The sequence below is a fragment of the Ursus americanus genome, chromosome 10 (genome assembly GCF_024610735.1).
Source record: "Ursus americanus isolate L20-20 chromosome 10, mUrsAme1.1.p, whole genome shotgun sequence".
Lineage (NCBI taxonomy): Eukaryota > Metazoa > Chordata > Mammalia > Carnivora > Ursidae > Ursus > Ursus americanus.
In genome coordinates this window covers 77,923,903-77,943,880 of record NC_142136.1, presented here as the reverse complement: position 1 = coordinate 77,943,880, position 19,978 = coordinate 77,923,903, and the positions used below count along the sequence as shown (strand labels likewise).

Genomic DNA, 19,978 nt, shown 5'->3' with positions numbered 1-19,978 from the left:
CTAGGGTTGGAGCTCCGCCCCCAGGGACGGCTCCGCCCCCCTTATCCGAGGGCTCCTGGGAAATGTAGTTTCCACCAGCAACCCCTCTGCACTTACGTGCGGGCACTGGGGGACCCACGCAAACTACCATTCCCAGAGGGATCACAGGGGCGGACGTTACCTAAGGGATTCACTGTGAAGCGCCTTCCTGTTGGGCCGCGGGCTAGTGACCGGAGTAGGCGGGAGGCGGGGCGGGAAGGAAAAACCGTTCCTAGAGTGAACTTCCGTGACAGACCGAACCGCCCCCCCCCCGGGCCCCGCCTTGGAAACTAAGGAGAGCGCCTTTGCGAGAAATCTCGATGTTCAGAGAAAAGCAGAGGACACAAGAGACTCAGAGCTAACAGGGTACAGATGGACGCTTTTAGGGGTTATGGGGGCAGAGCAGGGCTTTTTCCTTCAGGTGAGTCTATTTCGTTTTCGGATTTGCCTGGGTTTGACAGTGCTCACAGGCACTCTTCAGGGAAAAGTAACCAGGTGAGAATTCACTCCCAAAATAGTCATCACTCATCATTTCTCGTGCAGCCAAAAAATACATGGTTTGGCTGTGCGTGTCCATTAGATGTTAAAACTCTTTAAGCACTAAAAGTGCAAAATTCAGGAAATGTTTTCTTAATTGCCACCACAGAGGGCTGTGTAGCTGGAAAACACTGCGCTGCAACTTACCGTAGCATACATAACCGGGTTTCGTGTCTGTTTAAATTACCAGTAAGCCAAGTGAAATTTGTTTAAAAAAAAAAATGCCGTTTATAACAACCACTGTAATCACTTAAATAAACTACCACTGGTTAAAGATAATTTAAAAACACTGTCACAGAAATTTGGCCCCCCCCCCAAATTTTTTTGCTACCTACTTCAAAAATAGACTCTCCCTAAAGCAAGGTTTTGGATTTGCTTTTTTTTTTTTTTTTCATTCTAGGTGAGGAAACCGAAGCCCAAGACCTCCAAGATCACACAACTATTTAAGATGCCTTATGAAGATCCAAATGCTCTTCTTCATTTATAATGGACCTTTGGCTTGAAAAATGTTAAAATGTTATCTTTTCAGATAGTCACAATATCCTCTAATTGTGTGCCTGTATTTTATGACTGTATCTTTATTCTAATGTAGTATGTAGTACCATTTTGCTTGTTTGTTGAATAAATGGATCTTTTTCCACACTCAAGTCTTAACCAGTTGTTAAATTAAGGTTCTAATGTGTAAGTGTTCACCTGTAGCCCAGGTAAGGAGGAACTTTCAGCTTCTATTCTGCCGGACAATGAAAGATTCAACCTCATCAGCTACTCCCATCCTGTTGCATATTCAAGTATTGATGTAGAGAAAAATGAGATGAAGAGTTCCCATCCAGGGGTTTCAACCACAAATTATCCATTCTGATACAATCCTTTATGCCATCATAGAAGGCAAGAGGGCACTATACTATAATGGTTAAGAGCTCCTGCTTTGGAGTCAGTCAAATTTTACTTATTTTTTTTACCAGTCAGTCAAATCCTAGCTTGATGACTTACAAAACACTGTGTAGTCTTTAGCACTCAACTTCTCAGAAACTCAGTCTTCTCATCTGAAAAATGGGGATGATAACAACAATACCTACCTCATAGATTCATCAAGACTATTAAAGAAGATATATTAAACTTGGCATAACACTTGCCTTGTAGTAAAAATTTAATGAACAGGAGGTGTTTTCACTTTTTAAAAAATCATTTTTTTGAGGTATGACTGACATGCAAAAAGCTCTACATAGTTAATGTATATAACTTGTTGAGTTTTGGAGGTAAGTATTCACCCATGAAACCATCACCACAATCTATACCATAAACATATCCATCAAGGTGCTTTCATTTTTGTCATGACTTCAACTGTTGATGAGCTCATTTTGTCTGCCAAAGCCCACCTCTACAGATCATGTCAAATGGTTTTGTAAGATACAAAATAATAGCATATTATTATCAAGTAATTTGGTAATAATATTATTTTAACATAGTTGATCTGGTTATGAAAGATGTTCAGAGAGTTGAAAAGTTTTCACTGTTAGACTGGTGGTAGTAGAGACTGCTCTGTCAAGGGAAGACAGAGTTGTAGGCCTGGTCAAGGAATGATCTCCATGCTGGCATCATCTAGGCTAGAAAGGATGACTCTAGCAGGATAAGGAGATAACACCGAGAGATTAAAGTACCTCGCCTCTAGGCAAAAGCAAGAAACCCCACAGCCCACTTATCTGTGGGGAGGAGAGGGGGTTCCTCACCAAGGACCCAAACTCAAGATTTCTAGAATTTTATCACAGTAAAGAAGTTTCTATCAACCATATTGGATGCTGAAAGACAATTTTTTAAAAAATCTTGTTTTAATAAAGATAAAATTATTCCTGGTGCACTGGACTTGCAGCAAAAGATCATGGAAACCTATTAGTCGAAATAACAAAGGGATTATCACATCCACTACCTTCTGCAATGTCTGAGCAATAATGTTGAATACACAATAAAGGAGAATTCTAGCCTGAATCACTGCTATGATCATAGCAGAGCAATACTATATTTGTCACACCTATATTGTTACCCTCTTCTTGAACATAATAGTTGAGATTTTTATGTAATTGCCTGATGGTTTTTAAAGCATTCTCTAGGTTTTTATTACACATTTTTAAAAAAAGATTTATTTATCATGGCACCTGGGTGGCTCAGTAGGTTGAGCCTCTGCCTTCAGCTCAAGGATGGTCTCGGGATCCTGGGATCAAGCCCTGCATCGTCAGGCTCCCTGCTCATTGGAGAGTCTGCTTCTCCCTCTCCCTCTACCCCTCTCCTCCATTCATTTCCTCTCTCAAATAAACAAAATCTTTAAAAAAAAAAAAAGATGTATTTATTTGAGGGAGAGAGTGCACTCGAGCAGGGAGAAGGGCAGAGGGAGAGTGAGAATGCTCAAGCGGACTCCCTGCTGAATGCAGAGCCTAAGGTGGGGCTTGATCCCAGTACCCCGAGATCATGACCTGAGCCAAAATAAAGAGTCACTGCTTAATATACTGAGACACCAGGCGCCCCTGCTTTTCTTACACATTTTTAAACCAGCCCATTTACTTTCCAAAAATATGAAAATTACCAGTTTGCATATCCTAATATCCATATCCAAAATATTGAGTAATTCCTATGTGTCAGGCACATTCTTCTTTGAGTGTTTGGTAGAATTCACCAGTGAAACCAGCTGATTCTGGGCTTTTCTTCGTTGGGTGGTTTTTGATTACTAATTCAATCAATATCTTATATCTATTCATATTTTCTATTTTTTCTTAAGCAAGTGGTGGTAGTTTGTGTGTGTTTCTAAGGTGTTTCTCCACTTCATCTAGGTTATCTAATTTGTTGATGTACATTGTTCATAGATTCTTTTATAACCCTTATTTCTATATTGCATTCCACTGAAGTCAGAGAAAGTATTTGGTATGATTTCGATTATTTAAATTTATTGAAAATTTGTGACATATCTTAGTTTCATGTTCATTTAAAAGAATATGTATTATGTGATTATTGTATGTCCTATATTTGTCTTTTAGATCTTATTGGTCTAAAAAATCTCACTCCTGGCTTTTCTTCTCATGCTTTTCCTCCTAGGCCTTCAGCCTGTCCTTTGCCCCAACTGTTTTTTGGGTTTTGTTGCCCCAGGCAGGAATTTGTTCTTATGCCTTTCAATGTTTTTGAACATTACATCCCCTAAGTAGCTGTTTTTCTGCCCTAAGAACATTTGAGTTAGGGAAAACAAAGGTAAACCCATCATATCAGTCCTTCCCGGAACCCCCACACAGGTCAAAACAAACATAATTCCTTAAAACAAAGTCTCTGCTCCCTCCAGAGCCAGATTATCCAAACTGGGAATGAGGGCTGGCAAAGGGAATGGAGCTAGAGTAAGTGAAAACGTGTAAACATCTCCCACCTTGTTTCAGTGGCCTTTTTCCTTGTTACACATTTACTTGTTTGCTGTAAACTTTGACTATCTTCTGTGTTCTGATAAGGTAGTTTCTGATAGTTTTTGCCCAGTTTTTAAAAATGTTTCTGGGGAAGGATGGACCCTGGGACTCCCTACTGTACCATTTTTGCTGATGGCACCTAAGCTGATTCTTACACCACCCAAAAGGTAATGATGAACCAGGAGCCCCAGTAAAGTACCTTGTCCACAATCCCCTGAGTAATAAATAGTAGAATCAGAATTCAAATCCATACCCTCTCTACATCGTTTCTATTCTCATTTAATTCAGTATCTGGGGAATTTTATTGTTTCCTATTATTTTACCCCCACACTCAATGAATTTCAGCCCCCACCTCTCTGGAATGGCAGATCTATATTTATAACTACTTGAGAACACTACCACAAGTTTCAAATTCAAGAAGTCTTCAGCTAAATTCATTATCTTAACCTCCTGTTTCTCCATTCTCAAACCCTCCGGAATTTGCTTCTTACTTGCTTCCGGGAATTACTCTCACTTCTTAGTTAAATGGCAGCACCATCCACCACTTTTACCAAAGTCCAACTTCGGAGTTAACTCATTGGCCAAATCCTGCCTGAAAGATGCAACTGAAAAAATCCTGGACCCTTGGGGCACCTGGGTGGCTCAGTTGGTTAAGCCTTCGACTTTGGCTCAAGTTATGATCGCGGGGTCCTGGGATTGTGTCCCTTCACGCCCCACCGTGGGCTCCACGCTCAGCCGGCAGTCCGCTGGAGGATTCTCCCCCTCTCCCTCTGCCCCTCCCCCTGCCATCTCTCTCAAATAAATAACATCTTTAAAAAAAAAATCCTGAATCCTCAGTCGGATCCCGGAAGAGAAACCCTACCCGAGCCCAATGCCTAATCCCGGGGCAGCCCCTCAATCCTCCCTAGACAGCACTCAGTGTGGGTCACAGGGCTCGGCCTCGGGAGGCAGCCGAGGGCGGGCTTCCGGCAGCGCTCTTACAGGCAGTGCCTGCGGTGGCCGCGCCTCGGGTCAGCGCTGGGAGCCTGGAGCCCGGAATCCGGAAGCAGTTGGTGCGGGGGCTCTGGGAGCGGGGAGCGCGGGGAGCGTCTGGAACCCGAGCATCAGACGCGAGGAGAACCCCGAGCGTGGAGCGCCAGGAGCAGCGAGCGTCTGGAGTGGGCCGGCTCCCGGCAGGTGCGTGGGCGCCTTGGCTAGATCACCAGTCCCGGCCCAGGCCGGGCCCCGTCGGCTGGCGGGGTAGTCCGGGCCGGGAGGTGGCCGCGTCGACTCCCCCGTGCCTGAGAGGCGGGCTCACCTCTGTGCCGCCGCTGGCCGTGCTTGCGGAGCTGTCTTTACCACGCTGGTGGCTGTGGGACTGGAGGCGCGCCCCTGCAGCTCGCGCGGTCGGGGGAGTTGGCGTGTTCTCGTGCGGGTCGCCGGCCCAAGTGACAGGACACAGGTGGGGCCGCCACCGGGAGCTGGTGCTCAGAGCCGGTCTCTGGGCGCGCCCTGGGCTCAGGGAAAATGAGCAGATCGCAACAGAACTTTTCTTGCTTCCAGTAGGCAGACACCCTGTCCTCTTCAAATGGCGTATTTTTAAAGTTAGGTTTGGAAAAGGAAACTTTTCAAAAAAATACAGTATTTTGGTGAATAATCAGGGAATGTAATCAGATCTCAAAATTAGGAACGCCATGGCAGAAATATTCAATATGCATGTTGAAGATCAAAGTTGAAAACTTGGAAATCCGTTAAATACTTTCTGCGGGGAATGCCCAGTAACTCAGCTGGAGGACTGAGTTGGTCCAGAATAACACAGCGCTGCTGAATGTTCAAACTTTTGATTCTGGATTGCAAAATAACAATAAAGATATAAAAATATTTAAAGTGTAGTGTTATGATAAAGGAAAAATTTACTCTCCATATGTGCATGTTGCGGAGAGAGTAGCTGGAATTTGTGAGGAGGAGCTCAGGGAGTTCCTCGGGAGCTGAGGATGTGTGTGCTCTTGTCCTGTGAGCAGAACACAGGGCCTCTTGGATGGAAGACACTCCGAAATCTCATATGTGCACAATAAGCTCTGATGACCACATGAATGAACGCTGACTGTTTAGGAGAAGCTTGGAAAGGAGGGAGAGACTGGTGGCACATGTTTAAGAAAGCTACTAGCCAGGGGGCGCCTGGGTGGCACAGCCGGTAAGCATCTGCCTTCGGCTCAGGGCGTGATCCCGGCGTTATGGGATCGAGCCCCACATCAGGCTCTTCTGCTGTGAGCCTGCTTCTTCCTCTCCCACTCCCCCTGCTTGTGTTCCCTCTCTCGCTGGCTGTCTCTATCTCTGTCGAATAAATACATAAAATCTTTAAAAAAAAAAAAAAAGAAAGAAAGCTACTAGCCAGGAGAGGCCACACATTTAAGAGAGACTCCATATACAATCGAAGAAGACAGAAGTCAAGGCCTGACTTGAGATTTCACAGAATTTAATAGTGTTAGTTTCACTTCCTACAATCGGTAGGAAGACAGAAGTCAAGGCCTGACTTGAGATTTCACAGTATTTGAGTGCTAGTTTCACTACCTCCTACAGGGCCTCAGCTGTTAAGAATGGGCCAGAGAGTTGTTTAAAATGTTTGTTTATACTTTGTTTTCACAACAATGCCACTGAACTGTACACTTAAAAATGGTTAAAATGGTAAATTTTATGTGACGCACATTTTACCACCAAAATAAAGGCTAAAATATATCTATACTGTTTGACTCAGTAAGTCCACTTCTGACCATCTATTCTAAGGAAATAGTGACAGAGATTTGGCCAAAAAAATATGTATAAAACATTTTCCTCAAAGTGTATTTATAATAATGAGCAATTTTCAGTAACCAAATACCTGATGACTTGGGGGAAAGTTAAATTACACATAGCCACTACGAATATTTTCAAAGACTATTTAGTGTTAATTGGGCAAATTCTCATTAAAAGTTACATAAAAGAAACTAGCTGTAAAATTCAATAATATTCACAAATAGCATATTTTTATTAAAATAATTTATAAAATATATTGATACAGGAAAGAATAATATCAAAGATATTGAAAAATATCAAAACAGTGGAGTTGTTTCTCCATGGAGGGATCATAAGTGCTTTTTCAAAACAACTTTACTGAGATAAAATTTCATATCATTAAATTCACCCATTTTAATTGTATGATTCAAAGAGTTTTAATAAGTTGTGCATCATCACCGTAATCTAGTTTAGAACATTTCCAGCACTGTACGTGTTCTTTATTTTTCTTCATACTGGTTAACCTACTTTGGGGGAGAAGTTATGTTAGGAAAGACAAATTCATAGTACTTTCCTAGGAAATTTAAGCAAAACTGAAAAGTAATACAATTTTAGATAAAACTGAAAAGTAATATAATTTAACAAGAATAAAAATTATTTAAGCTCTTCGACTCAGTACTGTTTAGGATTTCAGGACTGTTTTCTAAGGCAATCATTGGAATTACAACAAAGATTTACATGTAAGGGTGTACATCATAGCTTTTTTTCTTAAAGATTTATTTATTTGAGGGGGGGAGTGCAGAGAGAAAGGAAGAGACAATCTTCAGCGGACTCCCCACTGAGCTGATCCTGGAGCCCAAGGTCATGACCAGAGCCAAAATCAAGAGTCAGACAGTTAACCAATTGAGCCACGCAGACGCCCCCATAGCTTTTTTTTTTTTTTAAGATTTTATTTATTTATTTGTCAGAGAGAGAGTGAGCAAGCACAACAAGCAGGGGAGCAGCAGGCGGAGGGAGAAGCAGGCTCCCTGCTGAGCAAGGAGCCCAATGCAGGAGTCCTGGGATCACGACCTGAGCCAAAGGCAGAAGGCAGATGCTTAAGCAACTGAGCCACCCAGGCGTCCCTATAGCTTTGTTATTGATACCAAAATTTAGAAGTAATTTGATTGCCCAATAATAGAAATAGTTCATTTATGATACATATCTAAGATAGCCTCTTTTAAAAATGTTTTCCAAGAATAATTAATGATTTAATGCTAAAGACAAAATGCTGACATAAAATGCAAAATAGGTATTGTGAACATGGTATGATTTCAATTTCGATAATAATACAGTCCATTACAGTACATACACATAGAAAAAAAGCCTGGAAAAAAAGGCGAAAGAAGTTAACATGGCCTCTAGGTTTTGAGATTATTTTGCTGTTGTTGTGTAGTTCTGAATTTTCCAAATTTTCCAAGATGAGCATGAATGACTTTTCTATTAGAAAGCATTTTTTAAAAGACCAGGTCAGAGGTCTTAAGAACACACCCAGGACAGATCTGGAGAGGTGGATTCGAGTATCCATGCCCACTTTAGCTTTCCTTGTCCAACGTAGGCAGGGTACATTATGTAGAGACTGTCCTGAACGTTGTTAAAGATTCATAGAATTTAGTGTTTTGTTTGTTTGTTTGTTTACTGTCAGAAGTTAAAACAGGATAGATTAATCTAAATAACAGTGTGATACCTTTCATGGTATCCATCAGCATCTCTCCCATCTATAAACCCTGGTAAATATGAATCAATTCAAATGTAAAAGATAATCAACACATAGGAAATTAGTAAGTATTAATGCTATGGAAAGGCAGAGTTAGATCAAGAGACTTCAGTTTAACCAGACATCATAAGAAAAAAAATGCGAACCCCTAATTTGTTCATTTACTGGACATATATTTCTAGGTCCTAAGTGTGGGGTGGGGCTAAGGAAAAGGGTCCCAGGGAGAAGGAACAGCATGTGCAAAGGCCCTGAGGACCCAACTTGGAGTTTTTCCAACCTGGAGAAAAAGCCAGTGTGACAAGGACAGAGTGAGAGAGAGGTGTGGGAGGAGGCTGTGGAGAGAGGCGAGGCCTTGAACCATGGTAAGAAATTTGAATTTCACTTGAAATGTAATTAAAAAGAAAAAAACTTTACCCAAGCTACAGTGTAGAGGAGCTTAGAGGCAGAGAGGAGCAGAAGTGGGAGAGGAAGTTAGGTCTCTACTGATGGGGGGGCCAGGGTGACAGAGATGAGGAAAATGGATTGATTGCACCTGCTCTGAGAAGGAAATGCTGATGGCCAAAGGAGGTAAGATGGGGAGAAATCACAGGTAGCACCCAGTGGCTTGAGCAGGCAGCAACACCCAGCAGCCACTTACAAAGAGGAGAACAGAGGTAGGCCAAGGTTGTAGACTTGGCAAATCTGGGGTGCCTGAGGTGCACACAATGGGAAGGCAGTGGGCATTTTGTCCTAAATTAGGGGCAATCCTCATATAGACTTCATTCAGGGTCTTGAAGAATGGGCACCATTGCTCAGGCAAGGACACTAGAGTGGGGACTCCAGCCTGGGAGAACTGAGCACTTCAGGACCAGGTGGTGCTGAAGGAGGAACAAGAACCCTGGGCACGTGGTTGGGAGGCTGGGCCCTATAGGTGCCTGCCAACTACCTGCCTTACTCAGACCTGGGAGCCATTTTCCAGGAAACACCAGCTTATTTGGTGGAACCTCTTAGAGATGACTCCAGTTTAATAAAATTGACAAATAGCTACTATGACTTAAATCCAGTATCTCACCATTTATTAGTTTATTAAGTACCTATATATTTCTTTCCATTCAAAATATACCTGTTTTTCTTAGAAGTAATTCTTTTCTGTAAGTGGGAAAATATGACAGTAAAATAAATTAAATTAAAATACAAATATATTTCCATTTAAATATAAGCTGTATATTTTTATTACTAATTGATCAATTTTTCTCTAGAATGGCTTAACAGAAACCCATATAACTAATGGGCCTAATGGGTCTTTTTGATTTTATAGAATTATATATAAAAATCTGTGGTTTCAGTACCACATAATATTAATTTTTAGTTAGATAAATGCTTCTATGTTTTTTTATTATTATAATCATATTTTTATTATGATAGTCACCATACAGTACATCCCTGGTTTTTGATGTAAAGTTCAATAATTCATTAGCTGCGTATAACACCCAGTGTACCATGCAATACGTGCCCTCCTTACTACCCATCACCAGCCTATCCCGTTCCCCCACCCCCTCCCCTCTGAAGCCCTCAGTTTGTTTCTCAGAGTCCATAGTCTCTCATGCTTCATTCCCCCTTCTGATTACCCCCCCTTTCGTTATCCTTTTCTTCTCCTACCGATCTTCCTAGTTCTTATGTTCCATAGATGAGAGAAACCATATGATAATTGTCCTTCTCTGCTTGACTTATTTCACTTAGCATTATCTCCTCCAGTGCCGTCCATGTTGCAGCAAATGTTGAGAAATCGTTCTTTCTGATAGCTGAGTAATATTCCATTGTATATATGGACCACCTCTTCTTAATCCAGTCATCTGTTGAAGGGCATCTCGGCTCCTTCCACGATTTCGCTATTGTGGACAATGCTGCTACGAACATTGGGGTGCATATGGCCCTTCTCTTCACTGTATCTTTGGGGTAAGCACCCAGTAGTGCAATGGCACGTCATAGGGTAGCTCAATTTTTAACTTTTTAAGGGACCTCCACACTGTTTTCCAGAGTGGCTGTACCAACTTGCATTCCCACTAACAATGTAGGAGGGATCCCCTTTCTCCACATCCTCTCCAGCAATTGTTGTTTCTTGCCTTGTCAATTTTTGCCATTCTAACTGGCGTAAGGTGGTATCTTAGTGTGGTTTTGATTTGAATTTCCCTGATGGCTAATGATGTTGAACATTTTTTCATGTGTCTGTTAGCCATTTGTATGTCTTCATTGGAAAAGTGTCTGTTCATATCTTCTGCCCATTTTATGATTCGTTTATTTGTTTCTTGTGTATTGAGTTTGAGAAGTTCTTTGTAGATCTTGGATACCAGTCTTTTATCTGTAGTGTCATTTGCAAATATCTTGTCCCATTCCGTGGGCTGCTTCTTAGTTTTTTTGACTCTTTCCTTGCTGTGCAGAAGCTTTTGATCTTGATGAAGTCCCACAATTTCATTTTATCTTTTGTTTCTCTTGCCTTTGGAGATGTGTCATAAAAAAGGTTGCTGTGGCTGATGTCGTAGAGGTTGCTGCCTATGTTCTCCTCTAGGATTTTGATGGATTCCTGTCTCACATCAGGGTCTTTCATCCATTTGGAGTTTATCTTTGTGTATGGTGTGAGAGAGTGGTCAAGTTTCATTCTTTTGCATGTAGCTGTCCAATTTTCCTAGCACCATTTATTGAAGTGACTGTCTTTTTTTCACTGGATGTTTTTTCCTACTTTATCAAAGATTAGTTGCCCAAAGAGCTGAGGGTCCATTTCTGGGTTCTCTATTCTGTTCCACTGGTCTATGTGTCTGTTGTTGTGCTGGTACCATGCTGTTTTTGTGATCACAGATTTATAGTACAACTTGAAATCCAGCACTGTGGGGCGCCTGGGTGCCTCAGTCGTTAAGCGTCTGCCTTCGGCATGATCCTGGTGTTATGGGATCAAGCCCCACATCAGGCTCCTCTGCTGGAAGCCTGCTTCTTCCTCTCCCACTCCCCCTGCTTGTGTTCCCTCTCTCACTGGCTGTCTCTCTCTCTGTCAAATAAATAAATAAAATCTTTAAAAAAAAAAAAGAAAGAAAGAAAGAAAAGAAATCTGGCATTGTGATGCCCCCAGCTTTGTTTTTCCTTTTCAACAATTCCTTGGCGATTCATGTCCTTTTCTGGTTCCACACAAATTTAAGGGCTGTTTGTTCCAGTTCTTTGAAAAATGTCATTGGTATTTTGATCGGGATAGCATTGAAAATGTAGATTGCTCTGGGTAGCATGGACATTTTAACTATGTTAATTCTTCCAATCCATGAGCATGGAATATTTTTCCAACTTTTTGTGTCTTCCTCAGTGTCTTTCAAGAGTGATTTATAGTTTCTAGAATATAGGTCCTTTACGTCTCTGGTTAAGTTAATTCCAAGATAACATATGATTTTTAGTGCTATTGTAAATGGAATGGATTCCCTAATTTCTCTTTCTTCGGTCTCGTTATTCATGTATAGAAATGCAACTGATTTCTGAGCATTGATTTTGTATCCCGCCACATCACAGAATTGCTCTATAACTTCTAGTAGTTTGGGGGTTGATTCTTCTGGGTTTTCCATATAGCGTATCATGTCATCTGCGAAGAGAGACAGTTTGACTTCTTTGCCGATTTGAATACCTTTTATCCCTTTTTGTTGTCTGATTGCTGTTGCAAGGACTTCTAGTACTATGTTGAGTAATAGTGGCGAGAGTGGACATCCTTGTCGTGTTCCTGATCTTAAGGAAAAGGTGTTCAGCTTTTCCCCATTGAGAATGATATTTGCTGTAGGCTTTTCATAGATGGTTTTTATGAGATTGAGGAATGTACCCTCTATCCCTACACTCTGAAGGGTTTTAATCAGGAAAGGATGCTGTATTTTGTCAGATGCTTTTTCTGCATCTATTGAGAGGATCATATGATTTTTGGCTTTTTTCTTGTTGGTATAATCTATCACACTGATAGATTTGCGAATGTTGAACCACCCTTGCATCCCAGAGATGAATCCCACTTCGTCATAATGGATAATCCTTTTAATGTACTGTTGGATCCTATTAGCTAGGATCTTGTTGAGAATTTTGGCATCCATATTCGTGAGGGAAATCGGTCTGTAATTCTGCTTTTTGATGGGGTCTTTGCCTGTTTTGGGGATCCAAGTAATATTTGCCTCATAGAATGAAATTGGTAGTTTTCCTTCTGTTTCTATTTTTTGAAATATGTTTAGGAGAATAAGTATTATTTCTTATTTGAATGTTTGGTAGAGTTCCCCAGGGAATCCATCAGGCCCTGGCGTTTTGTTTTTTGGAAGGTTTTTAATCACCTTTTCAATCTCTTCATAATTAATTGGTCTGTTTAAAAAATCAATTTCTTCCTGTTTCAGTCTTGGTAGTTTATAGGTTTCCAGGAAGGCCTCCGTCTCTTCCAGGTTATTTAATTTATTGGCATAAAGCTGTTGATAAAAGTTTCTAATGATCCTTCCTGTTTCATTGGTGTTGGTTGTGACCTCTCCCTTTTCATTCATAATTTTATTAATTTGGGTCCTTTCTCTATTCTTTAGGGTAAGTCTTGCCAGTGGTGTGTCTATTTTATTTATTCTTTCAAAGAACCAGGTTCTAGTTCTGTTGATCTGCTCTACTGTGCTCCTGGTTTCTAATTCATTGATCTCTGCTCTAATTTTGATCAGCTGCTTTCTCGAGCATGGATTAGGCCTGTTCTTCTGTTGCTGTTCCAGCTTCTTGAGGTGAGAATATAAAAACTGCATTTTAGATTTTTCTATTCTTTTGAGTGAGGCTTGGATGGCTATGTATTTTCCCCTTAGGACTGCCTTTGCACTGTCCCATAGGTTTTGGACCGTTGTGTTTTCACTCTCATTGGTCTCCATAAATTGTTTAAATTGATTTTTGATTTCCTGGTTTATCGAGTCATTCTTGAGTGGGATGGTTCTTAGTCTCCAAGTATTTGAGTTTCTTCCAAATTTTTCCTTGTGACTGAGTTTCAATTTCAAAAGCATTGTGGTCTGAGAATATGCAGGGAATAATTTCAGTCTTTTGGTATCAGTTGAGACCTGTTTTGTGACCCAGAGCATGATCTATTCTTGAGAATGTTCCATTAGCATTAGAATAGAGTGAGTATTCTTTTGTTCTGTGGTGTAGTGTTCTTTATATATCTATGAGGTCCAACTCGTCTAGTATGGCATTCAAAGCTCTTGTTTCTTCGTTGATTTTCTGCTTAGGTGATCTATCTATTGCTGATAGTGGAGTGTTGAGGTCCCCTACTATTAACGTATTTTTATCTATATGTCTCTTTATTCTGGTTAAGAGTAAGCTTGTGTATCTTGGTGCTCCCCTGTTGGGGGCATATATATTTATAATTGTCATATCCACTTGTTGGATACATCCTTTAAGAATAATATAGTGCCCTTCTGTATCTCTAACTATAGTCTTTAGTTTAAATCCAATCTGTCTGATATGTGAATTGCTACCCCAGCTTTCTTTTGAGGTCCATTGGCATGAAAGATGGTATTCCATCCATTTACTTTCAGTCTGGATGTATCTTTAGGTTCAAAATGAGTCTCTTGTAGACAGCAAATGGATGGGTCATTTCTTTTTATCCAATCTGCAACCCTGTGGCATTTATGGCAGCATTTAGGCCATTTACATTTAGAGTGATTATTGAGAGAGATGATTTTAATGATGCCATGTTACCTGTAAAGTCTTTGTTTCTACAGATTGTGACTTTCTGTTCTGTATCACTCTTGGGGCCTTTTTACGTTTATAGAACCCTCCTTAATATCTCCTGTAGGGCTGGTTTCATGGTTATGATATTGGTCAGTGGCTGGCGATTCTGGAAGGTCTTTATTTCTCCATCAATTCTGAATGACAGCCTTGCTGGATAAAGGATCCTTGGCTGCATGTTTTTCTCTGAAAGAGCTTTAAAAATGCCCCCACCCCAACCCTTTCTCTCATTCCAGGTCTGTGTAGACAGGTCTGACGTAATTCTGATACCTTTGCCTTGGTACGTGAGAAATTTCTTTGCCCTGGCCACTTTCAATACTGTATCCTTGGATCTAATATTTGTGAAATGCACTATGACGTGGCGTGGCGTAGGTTTGTCATGGTTGAGCTTGGGAGGGGTCCTCTCTGCCTCCTGGACACGAATGCTTGTTTCCTTTGCTAGATTGGGGAAGTTTTCAGCTACAATTTGTTCAAATATCTCTTCTAGACCTCTGTTTTTCTCCACCCTCTTGGAGATGCCAATGATTCTGACATTGGAACGTTTCATTGAGTCAGTAATCTCCCGTAACCTACATTCTTGAGTTTGGATTTTTTTGAGCCAAGTTTCTGTTTTAGTTTTCTCTTCTACTAACCCATCCTCCAATTCACTAATTTATTCTTCTGCCTCATTTACCCTGGCCATCAGAGCCTCTAGTTTTGACTGCATTTGATTCATACTATTTTTAATTTCTGCCAGATTCGCTCTCATTTCTGCCCTTAGAGATTCTATATTCTCGTTAATATTTTCGTTAATATTTTTTTCAAGTCTATACATCATCTTGACCATTGTTACTCTAAACTCCATTTCTGATAATTTGGTTATATCCATATCCATTAGTTCTGTGGCAGAGGCCACAGACTCATTGTCTTTTCTTTGCTGGGGGGGATTTCTCCTTCTCGTCATTCTGATGAGGAGAGGTTGTGGGGTTGCCCAGAGACCAAATTATTGACCAGGACCCAGGCAGTGTGCACTTGTTTTATAGGGACCTTAGAGATGTTAGCTTCTTGATTTTTCAGCCTGCCTTCTGGGCGAGGGGGCCTGCCGCGCCGATACTCAGGCAACCCTGTTTGGGTAGAGTCTCCGCGTCCCCTGTGAGGGGGGATGGGGATGGGCACTCTCTGAGTCGGTATTTCCAGGCTTTTGTTCTCTGGCGGCTTTCCCTGGCGGTTTGCTGTGCCTCTTCTGAGAGTCAGAGCAGCAGTGGCCGAATCCCAGCCTCCGTCTCAGAACAGAGGGATTGCAGTCTGCTCTCCACTGGGCTTTTCTGGCGACTTTAACTGTGTTTCTGTTGGTGCTGCTAAACCCTACAGCGTCCCGGGCTGTGCGCCGCACAGCTGGCATCCCAGCCCTCACTTCCAGGGCCGGCACATTTCTGTCCTTTGTGTTTCTAACACCGCCAGCCGCCAGCTGCCCCCGCCCCCCGCACACGCTCTGGAGCTCTGTTTCAGTGTGGTTCACACGCACCCCGGAGCTCCAGTTCTCAGACTGGTTGTTCGCGTTCCCCGGCTCATGGTCACAGTCTGCTCTCTCGAGGGTGCTGGTCCCTGAGTCAGCCTGCTCCCCAGTGCAGGTGGCTACCGCTTCCCGGTGCCCGAACGCAGCGGCTCCCTCCCCCTTCCCTTTATCTTGCTATATCTGTGCGTGGATTCACGGCTCCCCACTTCGTACCTCAATACTCAGCACTGGAGATGTTCATTTGTAGAGATCCAGATGTATCTTCCTGCGTCTCAGGCCGATTCCGTGGGTGTTCAGGATGGTCTGGTACCTATGCAGCTCAACTCGGGACCAGCTGAAAAAGGGGTCCCCTACTCCTCCGCCATCTTAACTCCCTCTCCTATGACCTATCAGTGCTTCTATGTTCTTAAACCACACACTGATCTGAACTGAAATCTATATGTTTTCATTAAGATGTATAGTATGAGCTTATACCAAAGTATTTTGGAGTGCCATAGTATCAGCCATGAAGCTAGAAATGATTCTAAAACCAACATACTTATTGCAAGTTTGATCATTGTTCAATTTTTGTAGTTAAAAGTTGTTGCAATTTGTCTTTTTAAAATAATGCCCAGCTTCCCATAGTTTGCATATAAAACAATTCTGAATTCACTGTCTTTTATATTCACTGAAAAGAGAATCCTTTATTTTTTTCCCACAGACTCACCAGAATTTTATCATAATGTGGTTTGTTTATTTATTATTTAAATTCAATTTCATTAACATATACTGTATTATTCGTTTCAGAAGTACAATTTAGTGATTCATCAGTTGCATCTAACACCTAGTGCTCCTTACATCAAGTGCCCTCCTTAATGCTCATCACCCAGTTACCCCATCTCCCCACCTGCCAGCAATTGTCAGTTTGTTCCCTATAGTTAAGAGTCTGTTATGGCTGGGGCGCCTGGGTGACTCAGTCAGTTAAGCATCCGAATCTTGGTTTTGGTTCAGGTCATGATCTTGGGGTCTTGGGATCAAGACCTGCACTGGGCTCTGTGCTCCACGTGGAGTCTGCTGGAGATCCTCTCTCTCAAATAAATAAATAAAATCTTTTTTTTTAAAGTCTCTTATGGTTCCCCCCCCCCGTTTTAAGCTTATTTTTCCTTCCCTTCCCCAATGTTCTTCTGTTTTGTTTCTTAAATTCCACATATGAGTGAAATCATATGGTGTTTGTCTTTCTCTGACTGACTTATTTCACTTAGCACAATACCCTCTAGTTCCATCCATGGCATTGCAAATCACAAGATTTCATTCTTTTTGATGGCTCAGTAACATTCAATTGAGAATCTTTTAAAACCATGACTTGAAACTTTTTTTCCTACAGGATGACTGTGAGGATCTTTGCAAATTGTACCTTCTGTTTGAAAGTCAAGCACCTACCTCGTCAACAGAAGAAAAAACTGCAAAACGACATTAAGGAGAATGGTGGAAAATTTTCCTTTTTATTAAATCCTCAGGTATTTGCAAATTTTGTAAGAACTGTGTGATAAATACTGTGCATTAAGGGAGGGTAGGTCAAGGTGCTTGGCTGGCTCAGTGGGAAAAGCATGTGTGACTCTTGATCTCGGGGTCTTGACTTCAGGCCCCATGTTGGGCATAGAGCTTACTTAAAATAATAAATTACTATTTTATTTTTAAAAAGGGAGAATGGGTCATGGTTAGGAGGGTAAGCAGAGAAAATTGGCCACAGGAGAAAGTAACTGAAGGCAGGTGAAATTGTGACATCGCCAACAGGGAAGTTGGGCTGGAGAAAGGCAGAGGAGGAAAGACCACACGTCCCACCTTCTCTCCATTCCCTTGAGCTGTAGGGAAATCCCACACACCTTGTGAATTTGAGGTTATTAGAGTACAGCCGAAGACCTAAAGAGAAATAACTTCAGACCAGCCAAATCTATTCTCAAAAAGTGATAGTGTACAGCATTTGCAAAAAGGAGTCTAATCACTCACGAGTATGTCAACACTGAGTGTCATCTATACAGTGTGACTCAGGGGACAAAGAAAAACATGCATCATACACTCATTTTATACTGCTTGTATGGCTTGTACTGCTCGTTTTGTTTATTTAAAGGCTGAAGGAAGCTACTTTCCCTCTCGAAATGAATTGTAGGCCTGACAGTTTAAGATTGGTGACTTAACCTGCCCCTTCCTGGACCACAGCCCTGGGGCTTGTTGACCATGAGTCTGGTTTGTTCTGTGAAGTATGTTCAACTCCAGCTAGATCCTGGGTGCTCTCTGGCATTTAGTACTTTGCTGTGATTATCAGAAATGGAATGTCCCTGTTCACCTCCTGTTTAGGCAGAACTGTATATACATCCCTTATACGGCTTTCCTCACTTGCCTGTTTCACCATTTCTGTGGATGGATAAATAATTCAGGCCAGTTATACCTTCTCAGTTTATCTTCTGGGTAAAGAATGCCAGCATAATCTCGCATTTTCAGAAATTCCTACATACTGTGAGTGTAAACTTTTTGGAAGTTTTGTTGCCAATATATATAAACTTTTGAAATGTGCATACCAGGTATTATAATGAAGGAGACAGCTATGTATGTATTGTTGAGGAATGAGCTCCAAGATGAATTGTTAAGTGGAAAAGCAGGTTCAGAACAGCATGTTTAGTATGCTGCCATTTGTGACTAAAAATAGGGCTGTGTACTTATATGTATGTTGCCTATGCATAGGATAGCTCTAGAAAGCTACTCCAGAAACAAGTTACAACAGATGCCTCTGGGGAGACAAACTGGGAACAATGGTATGAAATATGTTAATTTATTATTATTATTTTACTTTTTAGATATTCTACAACATGCATATACTATTTATTCCAAAATAAATTAATAAAATTACAACTTAACAAATTAAATGAGTAATGAATACCTTTTGAATCTCTCATTCTACTCCTAAGAAAACAATTAAACAAGTATACAAATATGTGTACATGAAGTTGTTCAGCACGGCATTGTTTAAAAGAGTGAAAATTTGGAAATAACCTCTAGGGTTGGTTAATCAATTATGGTATATCCCTATCCATACTCTTTAAAAACTGTTGACTTTTTAAACTTTTATTTAACTGAAAATTATATTATTTGTAAGAGTTTTAGAAATCTGAGAAAGATTACTACAGATTATCTCCAGGAGTTTTAATGGTGGGCATTCTAAGAGAAGAAGGCAAGATGGCAGCAGAGTAGGGGACCTCGTTTTAATCTGGTCCCTTGAATTTAGCTGGATATCTCTGAAACCATTCTGAATGCACACAAATTCAGCCTGAGAGGTAAGAAAATATATCTGGAACTCTACAAGCAGAAAAATGATTGCTTTTTGCAAGGTGGGAGGTACGGAATCGTGAATCCTTGGGGAAATATCTGAAGGTAAACAGAGGGGGAGGGAGCCTCCATAAGCCAGCTGCTGGAAAATGATATAACACTGGAGCACAAAATTGGAACCCTTAGAAATCTACTCCAGTGAGAGACATTCCTTTCCTAAAGGGGCACAGGGGATGAAAAGAGCAGAATTCTAGGTGGGTCATTGTGGTCTCAGGATCCCAGGAGATACAGAAAGAATGGGGCTGCCTGACTGATAGAGTACCCAAGCACTGGAGCAGGGAAACTGGTTATGGTCAGTGAGCCCAGAAGGGACTCTCAGCTCTGGTCTCCATAAACCACGAGCTGGGCCAGTAGGGAGACTGCTCTTTGCCTGAGCACCCTGAAAAGGACTGGAACATGCCAGCTGTTTCACATCCCCTGAGAGAGACAAAACGGCTGCACCCACAATTGAGCAACAGCTCTCAGGGCGGCGGTGGCCCCAGAAAGGAGAGTAGGATGGCATCCAGCCATGACCTGGGAGCAATGGACGAGGGTCCTTGCACGAGCCCACAACTGCTCACAGTTGCAAAGACACAAAGTGCAGTGTCTTTGGGCCATGGGCCCAAAGCTCATGGGCCGCTGGGACACCCCCTGGGAGAATTGAAGTGGGTGCAAATCACTGGATTCTGCAGAGTGTAGCACACAGAGAGGCTGTGCCCACGACTGGGCAATAGTTCTCAGGGCAGTGGTGGCCCCAGAAAGGACAATAGGACAGCACCCAGCTGTGACCTGGGAGCAGTAGAGCAGGGTGCATGTGCCCCACAACCGCTTGCAGTCACAAAGACACAAAGCGAAGTTTCAGTCGTGGGCACCAGGGATACCCCCTGGGAGAATTGCAGTGGGGGCAAACTGCAGGAA

At 41.8% G+C, this 19,978-nt stretch overlaps 1 protein-coding gene across 2 annotated transcripts in view; it reads left to right on the top strand.

The window, feature by feature from the left end:
• Window positions 1–4,959: 4,959 nt before the first annotated feature.
• PARP4 (poly(ADP-ribose) polymerase family member 4) overlaps window positions 4,960–19,978 on the top strand; it is a 131,766-nt gene continuing 116,747 nt past the window's right edge. The window contains exons 1-2 of one of the 2 annotated variants that reach the window (XM_087865246.1): window positions 4,960–5,165; window positions 17,085–17,217. In XM_087865246.1, coding sequence (XP_087721372.1) covers window positions 17,086–17,217 — 132 coding nt within the window. In that variant the 5' untranslated portion in view covers window positions 4,960–5,165; window position 17,085. The remainder of the gene's footprint in view (window positions 5,166–17,084; window positions 17,218–19,978) is intronic. The other variant, XM_045797150.2, reaches the window with a different exon arrangement.